The sequence below is a fragment of the Narcine bancroftii genome, chromosome 6 (genome assembly GCF_036971445.1).
Source record: "Narcine bancroftii isolate sNarBan1 chromosome 6, sNarBan1.hap1, whole genome shotgun sequence".
In the NCBI taxonomy this organism is placed as follows: domain Eukaryota; kingdom Metazoa; phylum Chordata; class Chondrichthyes; order Torpediniformes; family Narcinidae; genus Narcine; species Narcine bancroftii.
The window spans coordinates 49,401,598-49,415,808 of NC_091474.1; the positions used below are offsets into that span (position 1 = coordinate 49,401,598).

The 14,211-nt window shown below is 44.0% G+C and overlaps 1 protein-coding gene and 1 long non-coding RNA gene across 7 annotated transcripts in view; one reads left to right on the forward strand and one right to left on the reverse strand.

The window, feature by feature from the left end:
* The window catches only part of srrm3 (serine/arginine repetitive matrix 3), a 310,487-nt gene that overhangs the window by 61,854 nt on the left and 234,422 nt on the right, over positions 1-14,211 (reverse strand). For all 6 annotated transcript variants that reach the window (XR_011340078.1, XM_069884949.1, XM_069884948.1 and 3 more), the window contains one exon: positions 5,109-5,159. Coding sequence is in view for 5 of the 6 variants with exons in the window: in XM_069884949.1 (XP_069741050.1) it covers positions 5,109-5,159 (51 nt within the window). In the remaining variant the exon portion in view is untranslated. The remainder of the gene's footprint in view (positions 1-5,108; positions 5,160-14,211) is intronic.
* The window catches only part of LOC138736074 (uncharacterized), an 86,043-nt gene that overhangs the window by 53,418 nt on the left and 18,414 nt on the right, over positions 1-14,211 (forward strand). The window lies entirely within an intron of this gene.

Sequence of the window (14,211 nt, forward strand, 5' to 3'; positions counted from 1 at the left end):
AGTTTCACCTCTGCTATATAAAGGACACTATTTGACTTGCTGAATTTATCCAGCATTCTGTGCTTTTACGGTATCTGCAGATTTTCATGTTTTACTTCTCTCCAAGGGTATGGATGGCCTTCATTATGTAGCAGTCAGCAGCAAACTCTGGGATGTGTGTGGAGAGACACTGAAGCAGGCAGCTGAGAGAAATCATGTTCTTGGCATCCATGATGAAGAAACTCAATTACATGTGGAAGGCTGTATATGAAGTCAGACATCTCAGCGAAGGCTGCCTTGATGAAACTCTGTACGCTGTCTGTAATGGTCACCCCAAGCTGCCAGATGCTTGATATTTCCATTACTTGCACTCCCACACGCACATACACCACTCCACCCTTGGGCTTCTCCACCGCAAGACTGAAGCCCACTGTAAACAACGCCTCATATTCATGAACATTCAAATTTCAGGTCCTCTTGCTTCTTGCAACTATTTCTGTTCTTTCCCCTCCCCCCCCCATATTCTATTTTTGACCCCATCCCCATCAACATTCACCCATTTTCATCCCCTCTCAGGTTCTGTCCTCTTCCACCCACATTTCCCCTGGATTATCCTCCACATCCCCCTTCATCTCTGCGCTGCTGTGACCAATCTGATTCCATTTGTCCTTCGCTAACTGCTCTTCCTCAACAGCTCTAATTTTACCACTGTTATCACCTTCTAGAAGCCTTTGGGTCTATACATCGCTTGCTCCACCCTGCAGGACTCCATACGCACCCTTCATTCCCTTTTACCTTGCTCTCTCTTTCACTGGCGCCTGCCAATCAACTGCCTCTGTCATCATTCACCCCTTTCTAATTTCCCCCTGTCCAATCCCTCCCACTCCATCCACACTATACCAGTTATCTCTCAATCCTCAGCTCTGGGGGGGGGGGGTCCAGGTCCATAGCTCATTGAAAGTGGTAAAGAAGGCATATGGCTTCTTGACTTCGTTGGGTGAAGCATTGAGTATAAAAGTAAGGAAGTCATAATGCAGTTAAACTGGGAAGCTGGGATTGAGTACAATACACAATCGTGCTGTAGAAACTCAGCAGGGCATGCAGTATTCATAGAGAAAGGGTCCAAGCGCAAAACATTGGCTACTGTTTTCTTCCCATAGATCTTACAACCTGCTGAGTTTCTCCAGCATGTTCGTGTATTGAAATCATATCAAGCCATATGAAACTTTGGTTTGACACACTTAGAATACTATGTGCAATTCTGGTCACCTGTCACAGGAAGAATGAGGAAGCATTGGAAAGTGGTTTACCCAGGATATTACCTGGATTAGAGGGGTGAGTTATGGGGAGAGATTGGACAAACTTGGGTTATTTCACTGGAGCATCGGAGGCTGAAGAGAGGCCAGATGGAAATGTATTTAATATTGTGAGAGGCATTCTTCAGGTGGACAGTCAGAATCTTTTCCCCAGGATAAAAGAGTCACGCACTAGAAGACATGAGTTTCAGGAGAGGGGAGAAAGTTTAAGTGGGATTAACAGTGCTAAAACATTGTAAAATTCACAGTCTACCAATTAGCATGGTCCACTCCAAAGGCTGGTGGACAAAGTCTATGCCTCTTCCCGGATATGACTGATGCCTTGTAATGTCTCTGATGCACATGATCCTTCTCCTTATTCTCTAGTGAGAGAATGATTTTTGCCTAGTTAGATCCCAATTAGATTTAGGAAAGCAGGATAGTCGTTGTTCATGCAATGTTGTCTCAGGCTTGTCTGTTTTTAGGGCAAGCAGTGAATCTGTAGAGCACTGTGCAGAAGCCCAGTAAAATTGAATGCTGCCTCTTTAAGTAAGATCATTCCAGGGAAGACAGTTTAAAGGAAAAGGCTGGTTTCTTCTGAATGAAAACAAGACTGTCATTTTTCCAGATGCAAATGCCACATTACTATTCAACTGAATACTGGAAACTATAGGCCAGTTAATCTAACGTAATGATTTGCAAAGATATGGGAATGCAGTATAACAAAAAGAAAGCAGGACATTTAGAAAATAATAAGACAGCCAAGCAAATTCATTATAGACATGAAAAGGAAATCGTGTTTGACAAATTTGCCAGTAACCTCTGTGGATGTAACAAATTGTGATCAAGGCGAATTCACTGAGGTAAAACACACTGAAATGCTGGAGGACTCAGCCGGTATTTTCAGCATCTCGAGGAGATAAAGATATATCACCGACGTTATGGACCTGAGCCCTTCTTCAAGGAGGAAGCCAGAAGCAGGAAATCTCTGAAAGTCTCAGAATTCATTCTGGCTGGGGGAGGTGTCCAGACCAACAAAAGGTGTCAATTGGCCATGAAAAGGATGAGGTAAGAATTTATTATTAAAAAGGAGATAGAATGGAGAGACAGAGAGGGGAAGCTGACAGGGTAAGATAGGGGAGGGGGGGTTTAACAAAAGCCAGAGAGGTCGGTATTAATGCCATGCGGTTGGAGGGAACCCAGTCAGAAGATGAGGTTCCTCCAATTTGTGGGTGGTTTCAGTCTGGTAGTGCATGAGATCATGGACAGATATGTCAGCAAGGGGATGGGATGCAGGATTGAAATGGGTGGCCATTGGGAGATCCACGCTGTTGCAGTGGACGGAGCTGAGGCGCTTAACAAATCGATGCCCCTCTCGAATTCATTGAGGTGCCAATTTAAAAAAAATTGCACAACAACACCTGGTATTGGTGATAATATGTTGACCACCAATGATGGTCAATCCCCTATCCATGACAATATGTCCTGTGTTTCAACTACTGTTCCCACATTTTCTGATGATACAAAGATCGTCTGGTCAGCAGGTTGTGAGGAAAACACAAAGAGATACAGGGAGGTTAAGTGAGAGAGCAAGAAGTTGGCAAAAGACGTATAATGTGCGACAACGATGTTATTCACGTTCGAAGAGTGAAAAAGCACATCATTAAACCCCAAGTAGATGAAACTGCAAAATATGCAGTACAGAGAGATCTGGGGTCTTAATGTGTGAAATACAAATGCCATTTGTATTTCTTTGCAAGGGGTATAAATGTAGAGATACACTGATACAAGTTACAGGGTTCTAATACATGGGGCAAGGCCTTGAATGACTATTTTATGTCATCCTTTACAGTAAGACATGCTCAACTTGTCAAAGAGTGATATTAAAGGTATGATGAATGGTAAAGACCACAATACAAATGCTATCACTAAAGAGGTAGTGGTGAGCAAATTAATGGGTCCATGGGTAGATAAGTCCTTTGGTCCTGATGAACTACCCCCTGGGATATTGATAGAAATGGGCAGAACTTAAAGTGGAGACGATGGTGGTAATTTAGCAACATTCTCTGGACTCTGGGCAGATCCCGGCAGATCAGAAAATATCATACCACTGCTTAATATCGGATGTAAGCAAAAGGAAGATAATTACAGGCCAGCAAACCCGGGAAAATGCTTGAATCTGTCTTTCAGTAAGAAATAGAGAGAGAGTGGGATATAAATTATTCCATGAAGTTGAATCAGCATAGATTCAGGAAGGTCTGGCCACTTTTTACAAACTTATTCAAGTTCATTATGGATATAATGAGTGCTGTGGACAGAGGGGAACAGGTGGATGGTATATGGATTTCCAGAGGCATTCGATGAGGTGCTACATATAAGAGGCTGGTGGAGAGGCTGTGCTCACTGGGCCTCAACACCCCTCTCTGTAACTGGATCCTGGACTTCCTAATGGAAAGACCACAGTCTGTCTGGGTCGGCAACAGAACATTGAACACTGGTGCTCCTTGGGGCTGAGTACTCAGCCTGCTCCTGTTCATGCTACTGACCCACAACTGCACCATCAGACCCAGCTCCAACAGTGTCATCGAGTTTGCAGATGACCACAACAGTCGTCGGCATCGTCAGCAACAACGATGAGTCGCCCTACAGAGAAGAGGTGGAAAATATTGTGAAATGGTGCGAGAATAAGAACTTGAGTCTCAATGTGGACAAGAGAAAGGAGATGATCGTGGACTTCAGGAGGACCAGAAATGACCACTATACATCAATAACTCTGTAGCGGAGAGGGTGGAGAGCACCAAGTTCCTTGGAGTTCACTTAACTAGTGACCTATCCTGGACATACAACATCTCCTCACTTGTCAGGAAGGCGCAACCGTGACTGCACTTCAGATAACTGAGGTGGGCAAGGCTGCCGGCCACCTTCCAGTCATCTTTCTAAAGGATTTCCTGGCTGGCTACATCACAGTGTGGTACGACTGCAGTGAAGCATTGGACCATAAGGCAGAGAAGATCACTGGAGTGTCCCTTCCCCCTCCCTCATATCCCTCCAGGATTGTCATCTGAAGAGGGCGTGCAAAATTGTTAAGGACCCCTACCACTCTGCACACCACATCTTCAAGCTACTCCCATTGGGGAAGAGATACAGGAGTATCAGAGCCAGAACCACCTGATTAAACCACCAGTTATCAAACTGATAAACTGCTGATACAATCCCTCCAAGACCCTACTATTTATTTAACCGAATGTATTTTTTAAATACGTATTCTGCATATAAAGTTGCTTGTAAATATGTGTACTGTGTCTATATCCACATATTTACACTGAGGATCACTGTTTCATCCTGTTGTACTTTACAATTGTACAACTGTAATAATAATTGACTTGAATTGAATAAACAATTTGAAAACAAAATTAAAAACCAACAGCTACATACAAAATGAATGCACTCAGACAAACATGCTGGTGGAACTTATTCTAGTTAACAATGACATTGGGATGGTTGGCCACAAGATACTCAATCCCCATGTACTTCAATCCTATAGAGACAGATTCATTTTATCAGAGCAGGATCTTGCATTTTTATTAAATTACATTTATTGATCATTTTAAATCAGTCATTAGAACTGTAGAAATAAAGAGAAACAAATGAGAAAATCGAAAAAGAGAACTGTAGAGAATACAGCGGTGTACAACTGCAACCCTGTACCAAGTCCCTATTTCATTCCAAAAGGCAGCCGAGGCAGCATCCAAGATGTGTGCAAAAAAAACCCATCTTCTGTCAGAGGGTGAACTGTGAGTCCTGCCGGGATAACTATTAATTATTTAAACATACCGCCTTCTTTGTTTGCTTCTATCTTTGCGTTTGCTTTTAGGGCTTGTAGATCTAAGAATAAAAGAAAAGGAACACCAATCAGAAGAATTAAAATAAAGGACCAATGTACAGAAATTCTTTAGGATTTTATATTTGCCTCAGAGCTGAAATATACTGTCCCCCCCCCCCCACCCCTTCCCCATATATGGGATTAAATCAGCATCTCGTTAGAATGAAACATTCTGATGAATGATACACTTCACCACAATCTGCTTGCAAAATCTGCATGAAATACTGTACTTCCCGTTGGAGTTGTTTCCATTCATCTAATAGAGAATTACAATTTCTTCAGTGTTCTCCAACATTTTTAACTTGGTTCAAGACCACCTGCCGTTGGCTATTTGAATTGCCAATACTGTTCATCCATATAAGGTAGCCATTCATCATAAATTATTGACGGTTGACATCTCCCTTTCTCAGCCTCGGCTTGTGTTTTACAGCAGAGCTTGCATACCTTTTTAAGCAGAAATAAATATTTACTTCCCCCCCCCACCCCTCCCCACCATGTAAAGCATTCGGTTCATCACACAGAATGGGAAAGGTGTAGTGTGAAATTTTAGACAGGGTGGAATTTCTCAAGTGTGTTTAGGAACATTCCTCTGGGAGCATGTCGAGAGGGTGCCACAGGGAGAGGGCAACACTTGGGAAGTTGGGAAGGCAAGTGGATGAAGTATTTTATGGATGAGGATTTGGGGGCCAGCAACCATTGTTCTATGAGGTTTAAGATAGTTTTGGAGAGAGACAGGATTGGATCATGAGTTAAAATTTGGATTTAGGGTATGGCCAACTTTGAATGTTAATTGGCATGTTGTTTGAAGGAATGGGAATTTTAGAAAAAATGGATATGTTTAAAAGTGTGTTGACAAGAGCCCAGGATGTGCACTTTCCAGTTAGAATGAGAGGTCAGACATGAAAGTGCAGGGAAGCTTGGGTGATGAGGGAAGCTCAGGCCCCGTTAGGAGGCTTGGGCTGGTATAAGCAGCTGGAATCAAGGCTACACTTGGAGGAGTTTTCGGGACTGAAAAGGCAACTAAAAAAAGGAAATCAGGAAGGCAAAAAAGGGGCAGAAGATAGTTCTGGCAGATAACAGTGAGGATAATCCCAAGAGATTTCATGTCTATAACCCAGTGTGGAGAGTAAAGTCTTCAGCAAGTACTTTTCTGTTTTTTTACTGTGGAGAAAGACATGAGGACATGAGAGATGTTAATGAGGTTCTATGGAGCACTGGTGAGACCCCATTTGGAATACTGTGTACAGTTTTGGTTCCCCTATCTTAGAAAGGATGTGATGCTGTTGGAGAGAGTGCAGAGGAGATTTAGCAGGATGATTCCTGGAATTCAGGGGCTAGCCTATGGGGAGCATTTGGCAGCTTTTGGGTTGTACTCGTTGGAGTTTAGGAGAGTGGGGGGTGGGGGGGGGGGGATCTCCGAGACATTTCAAATATTGAAATGTTTTGACAGAATGAATGTGGGTAAGAGGTTTCCCTTGATGGGCGAGTTGAGGACAAGGGCTCTGTGGTGGTACACCACCAGCCTACTGCAGGGGTCAACCTCTGTACCTGCAGGAGTGTACTGCCGACCTACTGTAGGGGGAAACCTCTATACCTGCAGGAGTGTAAGGGGGACAGGACTACATCTGGCCGGCAGTCAATCACTTGACCTGAATGGATCAAGCCCCACCCAGTCGGGTGTCAATCACCCTTCGGGTTATCAGCCTGCACTAGCCTCTGAAGTCTCACTCAGAGTTGCTGCAGCCACAGCTAGCCTGGCTCTGTGGAAGTCTTTGTGGATTAAAGCCTGTTGTACAGTCTTTACCTTGTGTGTGTCTGGTTCTGTCTAACAGTGCACCACAGGGTCATAGTCTTAAAATTAGTTATCCAATCAAAACAGAGAGGAGGAAGAACATCTTCAGTCAGAGGGTCGTGGATCTGTGGAACTCACTGCTGCGCAAAGCAGTGGAGGCCAGATCACTGGGAGTATTTAAACAGGAAATGGATAGGTATCTCATTAGTAAAGGCTGGTAATTGGAACTAGGGGTGAGTTTAGTTTAGCTTAGTGCATAGTCACGGAACAGACCCGATGGGCCTAGTGGCCTGCTTCTGTTCCTTTATCTTTTGATTTTGTGACTGGGGAACTTAGGGCAGTGAGGGGTATGGAATGGGCTACTGGAGGAGCTGATTAAAGCAGGTACTATAAACAAGAAAATGATAAAGCTTAAGAAATAAATTAGACAGCTGAATGGATAAAAGGGTTTAAAGGGGTATGGGCCAAATGCGGGTAGGTTGAAGAAGTGTAGGTGGGAAATTTTGGTTGGCGTGGGCAAGTTGGACCAAAGAGCCTTTTTCCACATTGTATGACTCTATCTGCAATAATTACAACTAGACCGAAGGATGGGTATTGAAAATGTAGAAACAGGAATAAAAGGAGAGTACTGCTGTGCTTTTGTATATAAAAGAATAAAAATAGTACGAAAATAGGTTCTAATTTATTGGGTGTGTGGGTTAATCATAGATTCACATAATACTTTGAATATCAAATCAACTCCGAGAGCAGATCAAAAAGGAAATAGCTAATTGCTCAAGAATTGAACATACCAAATCTAAATAGGTCATATGCATTAAATGGTAGGCTATTGAGATGTGCAGAGCAACAAAGGAATTTAGGAGTTGTGGTAAATAGTACCCTCAAGGCTGATACTCAGGTAGATGGTGTGGTGAAGAAGGCATTTGGAATGTTGGCCTTCATAAATCGGAGTATTGAATTCAAGAGTAGGGAGGTTATGATGAAATTGTACAAGGCATTGGTGAGGCCAAGTTTGGAGTACTGTGTACAGTTTTGGTCACCAAATTATAGGAAAGATATAAACAAAATAGAGAGAGTGCAGAGAAGGTTCACGAGAATGTTGACAGGATTTCAAGGTTTGAGTTACAGGGAAAGGTTGTGCAGACTGGGGCTTTTTCTCTGGAGCGTAGAAGATTGAGGGGGGACTTGATAGAGGTGTTTAAGATTTTAAAGGGGACAGACAGAGTAAATGTGGATAGGCTTTTTCAATTAAGAGTAGGGGAGATTCAAACTAGAGGACATGGTTTAAGATTGAAGGGGGAAAATTATAAGGGGAACATGAGGGGAAATTTCTTTGCGCAAAGGGTGGTAGGGATGTGGAATGAGCTTCCGGCAGACGTGATTGAGGCGGGATCATTGGTTACATTTAAGGAAAGACTGGATAGTTACATGGAGAGGAGAGGACTGGAGGGGTATGGACCGGGTGCTGGTCAGTGGGACTAGGAGGGTGGGGATTTGTTATGGCATGGACTAGTAGGGTCGAACTGGCCTGTTCTGTGCTGTAAGTGGTTATATATGCCTGTTTTGCGGAAACTGCCAAAATGTTTGGCCTGGAAGTCAGCCTGAAGAAAACTGAGGTCCTCCATCAGCCAGTTCCCCACCATGACTACCAGCCCCCCCCACATCTCCATCGGGCACACAAAACTCAAAACGGTCAACCAGTTTACCTATCTCAGCTGCACCATTTCATCGGATGCAAGGATCAACAACGAGATAGACAACAGATTCGCCAAGGCAAATAGCGCCTTTGGAAGACTACACAAAAGAGTCTGGAAAAACAACCAACTGAGAAACCTCACAAAGATTAGCGTATTCAGAGCCGTTGTCATACCCACACTCCTGTTCGGCTCCGAATCATGGGTCCTTTACCGGCATCACCTACGACTCCTAGAACGCTTCCACCAGTGTTGTCTCTGCTCCATCCTCAACATTCATTGGAGCGACTTCATCTCCAACATCGAAGTACTCGAGATGGCAGAGGCCGACAGCATCGAATCCACGCTGCTGAAGATCAAACTGTGCTGGGTAGGTCACGTCTCCAGAATGAAGGACCATCACCTTCCCAAGATCGTGTTATATGGCGAGCTCTCCACTGGCCACCGAGACAGAGGTGCACCAAAGAAGAGTTACAAGGACTGCCTAAAGAAAGCTCTTGGTGCCTGCCACATTGACCACCGCCAGTGGGCTGATAATGCCTCCAACCGTGCATCTTGGCGCCTCACAGTTCGGCGGGCAGCAACCTCCTTTGAAGAAGACAGCAGAATCCACCTTACTGTCAAAAGACAAAGGAGGAAAAACCCAACACCCAACCCCAACCAACCAGTTTTCCCTTGCAATCGCTGCAACTGTGTCTGCCTGTCCCGCATCGGACTTGTCAGCCACAAACGAGCCTGCAGCTGACGTGGACTTTACCCCTCCATAAATCTTCGTCCGCAAAGCCAAACCAAGCCAAAGAAAGGAAACATAGAAACATAGAAGATAGGAGCAGGAGTAGGTCATTCGACCCTTCGACCCTGCTCCGCCATTCAACAAGATCATGGCTTATCTTAAAGTTCAAGTACCCCGTTCCCGCCTTCTCTCCATAACCTTTAATACCCTTATACTGAAGAAATAGATCTAATTCTCTCTTAAATATATTTAATGAACCTGCCTCTACTGCCCTCTGTGGCAATGAATTCCACAGATTCACCACCCTCTGGGTAAAGAAATTCCTCCTCATCTCGGTCCTAAATGGCTTGCCTATTATCCTCAAAACATGGCTCTGGGTTCTGGATTTTCCCATCATTGGAAACATCCCATCTGCATCCATTCTGTCCAGTCCTGCCAGAATTTTATATGTCTCTATGAGATCCCCTCTCAATCTTCTAAACTCCAGCGAGTACAATCCCAATTTGCGCAATCTTTCCTCATAAGTCATTCCTGCCATTCCAGGTATCAGCCTGGTGAATCGCCTCTGCACTCCCTCCATTGCAAGAACATCCTTCCTTAGATAAGGTGACCAAAACTGCACACAATACTCCAGGTGTGGTCTCACCAAGGCCCTGTACAGCTGCAGTAATGTATCCTTGTTCCTATACTCAAACCCTCTTGATATGAAGGCCAACATACCATTTGCCTTTTTAACCGCCTGCTGTACCTGCATGCTTGCCTTCAGAGACTGGTGTACAAGTACCCCTAGGTCTCTGCACTTCCCCATTTCTTAATCTATTGCCATTCAAATAGTAATCTGCCCTCCAGTTTGTATTACCAAAGTGGATAACCTCACATTTATCCACATTGTAGTGAATTTGCCATGTATCTGCCCAGTTCTTCAATTTATCCAAATCACACTGGAGCTTCCTGACCCCCTCTTCCGTGCACACAACCCCCCCTAGCTTAGTGTCATCTGCAAATTTGGAGATATTACATCCAACCCCCTCATCCAGATCATTAATGTAAATTGTGAACAGCTGGGGTCCCAGTACAGATCCCTGTGGCACCCCACTGGTCACTGCCTGCCACTCAAAAACGAGCCATTTATCCCAACTCTCTGTCTTCTACCTGCCAGCCAGTTCTCAATCCACATCAATACTTTGCCCCCAATCCCATGAGCCTTGACTTTGTAAGCCAGTCGTTTATGCGGGACCTTATCGAAAGCCTTTTGGAAGTCCAGGTACACCACATCCACTGGCTCTCCTCCATCTATTTTGCCTGTCACCATCTCAAAGAAGAATATATATGGTTATAATTATGCCAAGTCTACATGATTTAATGTATTGTAAATCATATTAGACAATTTTGCTTGAAGTCTTTGAGGATGTAGCATGGAGAGTTGCAAGAGGCAAGCTGTAGATGTAATGCATTTATATTTCCAAAAGAAATTTGACAAGGTACCACATAAAGGTAGGTGCACATATTAAAAGCCCATGATGTCAATGGATGGTGTTCAAATGGATTGAAAACTGGCTGTCTCAGAGAAAACAGAGGGATGGAATAAAGGAAGATCACAAGTGTAGCACTGCAATGGATCAGTTCTTGGCTCACAACCATTCACTTAATAGCACAGAGGAAGGAAGAGCATGCGAGGTTTTAGATTTGGAAAGAAAGTTCGATTATACAAGTTTTGGATAGTTTGAGTGAGTGGACCAAAGACTGGGGACAATGCAATGGTGCAGGGGGGGGGGGGGGATCCAAAATGGAGAGAGACTAGGTATGAATGAAGTACAGTGAGATCTAGATGTTCTAGAAGACAAAAGCTACCGTATAGGTTAGATTCCACAAACAGTTAAGAAGGCCATTGGCATTTTGGCCTTCATTGTGAAGGAGTTTAACAATAGGGTGATTTTGTTGCAGTTGTACAGAGCATTGTTGAAGCTCCACCTGGAATTGGTCCCCTAACCTAAAAAAGGATACAGCAACAATGAAGGCAGAACAAAGAAGCTCTACCAGGCTAATTCCTGAGATGAAGATGCTTTCCTACTGAGAGAGGTTTAATAGTTTGGGCATTTATTTCTTGGACCTTTGAAGATTTTAGATCTTCTTCAAACATACAAGATAAAGGGGGGGGGGGGTCTGACAGATCCATGTTGGGATGCTTTCATTCGTGCAAAGGGGACATAACTTAAAGATAAGGAGCTAGACATTTAGAACTGAGGTGTGCAGAAATGTCTTCTTGAAGAGGGTGGTGAATCAAGTTCAAGTTATGGAAAGTGGATCACAAGTATTAAAGTGACAACACCGGTGAATAAGGAGGAGAAGAATGCATTTGGCATATTTGCCTTCACAGAATGGGACATTGTATTGCAACTTTCGAAAACATTGGTTAGAATACACTTGGGAGTATCATATGAAGTTCTGTTTACCACAGTGTAGGAAGTAGGAAGGATGTGGTGGTGATGGAGAGAGTACAGAGGTGAGTCTCCAGGATGTTTGTTGTCTGGATTGGAGATCTTCCATTATGGGAAGAAGTTTGATAGCCTGGGTTATACTCCCAAGAACCAAGGAGGCTGAGAGCAATCCCAGAGAATGGGCAACATTGAGCAGATGTTTCATCTCACCATACAATAAAGCACATGTTTCTTTTGAAATTAAAAAAAAATTAGACAAACAGCAGTGAGCCATGCTTTTGGCCATTTTGGCCCATGAGCAGGCGCCACTCAATGACACCCAATTGACCTCCAAACCCCGGTACATTTCAAACGGTGGGAGGAAACTAGAGCTCCCGGGGCAAACCCACGAACCCCGGTGTCGATCGCTGGCGCTGTCTCCGAAACACTAACCGTTCCACCCCTTCAGCATCACAAAGGAGCATATCTATGAAAGGACACCATTATATGCATTTTGTGTAAGCAGATAAAGCTCAGAAGAATCCAAAGATAAAAATAAAACAAATTCACTCCTTCACTGTGGAAATAATACAACAGCTATGATTATTTTATGATCATGTGCTGCATCCTTTCCATTTGGCATAACATTCCTCCCAGCATAGCAACAATAGAAGTTTTTCTCAACCCTGCTGTCCTGAAATGCATTGCCCATTAAATGTACAAGGGCATCACATGATCTGCACCAATCCCACACCAGTGTGACTTGTCCCTGCTTAGTGAAAATACTTGGTGCTCCAATTCAGAACGCATTGTGAAATTGCTTATACCAGAGTAAAGGCAATGCAAAGTCATCACATTTGCTTATCAAGCTCAGCCCCATTAGAACAGCTTGTAGTGGGGTTTGATGGTACTGCTGCACTTATGCTCAAGTCTGACTACGGGAAAAGAGTTCCATTCCTTATTAAATCCACATAGACATAACTAGCGACCTACTTCAAGCCTAGATAGGGTGGTTTCAGACTACTGTCAGTCAGAGATGGGTACAGATTACCCCCATCACATGTTTGCTGCCTTCACTCTTCTTGGAGCCAGCTTGCTAAGCTGTTAGCACAGGATTCTGTTCACAAAGAAGGTGCAATTGGAAAGACAATTTTCAATTTTTTCTGCTCGAATTGGTGAACACAGCTCATCTCCACTCATAGAGAGCAGACTGTCAATCACAGGTAGTGTTCCTTTGCTCGCTGAGAGTCCTGCCTCTTCATAGGGCAATAATTACTCATGAATGGCCCTTCTTTTATATTAAAATGTTGGTTTGGCATTGTTCCTGGGGAGCTTTATGGCTCATCATGTGTGACAAGCACCAGATCTCTAGTTTTATCAGTTATGAGACTTTATAGCAAGAGAAAGGTTTTGTAACATCCTCCTGCATCTTCACAGAGTTGTTTCCTGTATCTGTGGTTAGTGGGATGGAATTGTTGTCCACCTCCAGGATGAGGGTTTGGATCTACCGGCCCTGCACTGCCTCCTGCAAGAACTCAGAGATCGACTCCTCTCTGGCGCCTCCTGCATTTGGCCAGGCAGGCCCGACAGCGACTCACCATCCTCTTGTGCCATTCACATCAACCTTGCCACCCTGCGGTATCTCCCTGCCACAAGTCCCATGTAGTTTGTTCATTCCTCAGTGCACCTACGTGTGAGGGGATGCCATAAATGATGAATGCACCGGGATTCCCTCTCCCCTTCTGCCCTATTCCCTTTTGCTCTGCTATCAGCTACATCTCCTGCTCTGTGCCCTGATGTTTAGTGAGGGCAAATACATGGCCCCTCTTTATAGCCTAGCAAGACAAAACAGGAGACTTGCACATGTTAGCTGTGGGTGGTGTGGCAGTAGGGCATATGTAATGGAATGGATATTGTTGCTCAATAACCACAATGGCAGATTATGCCGAGACTCTACTTGTAAGGTTGGTTTGGATCTCTGTCTCAATTCAGTGGAACACTGCACCCATGGTTTGTGAGAATGATGAAGAGGTGGTGGGCAGCTCCATTGTGGGTGGCCTCTCTCCTATTCATTTTGACGAAATAGAGGAAATAAAAAGAGTCAAGTCACTTTTCTACCATCCTCTTAATTTATGGAAGGATTAAATATCAATGGTGGAGCAAGAGTTTTGCGGGAGAGGATTTGAATGGGAGGGGTATGAAAGGTGCGTCAATGGGACTAAGCAGAATAGATGGGCCAAATGGCCTGTTTCTGACTCATGCATTGTGGTGTTCTATGGTTGTATGATTTCAGTGGTTCACAACCTTTTTCTTTCCACTTGCATCTCACTTTAAGTCATCCCCATGCCATCGGTGCTCTGTGTTTAGTAAGGGATTGCTTAAGGTGGGATGTGAGTGGGAATTGTTGAGAATCACTGC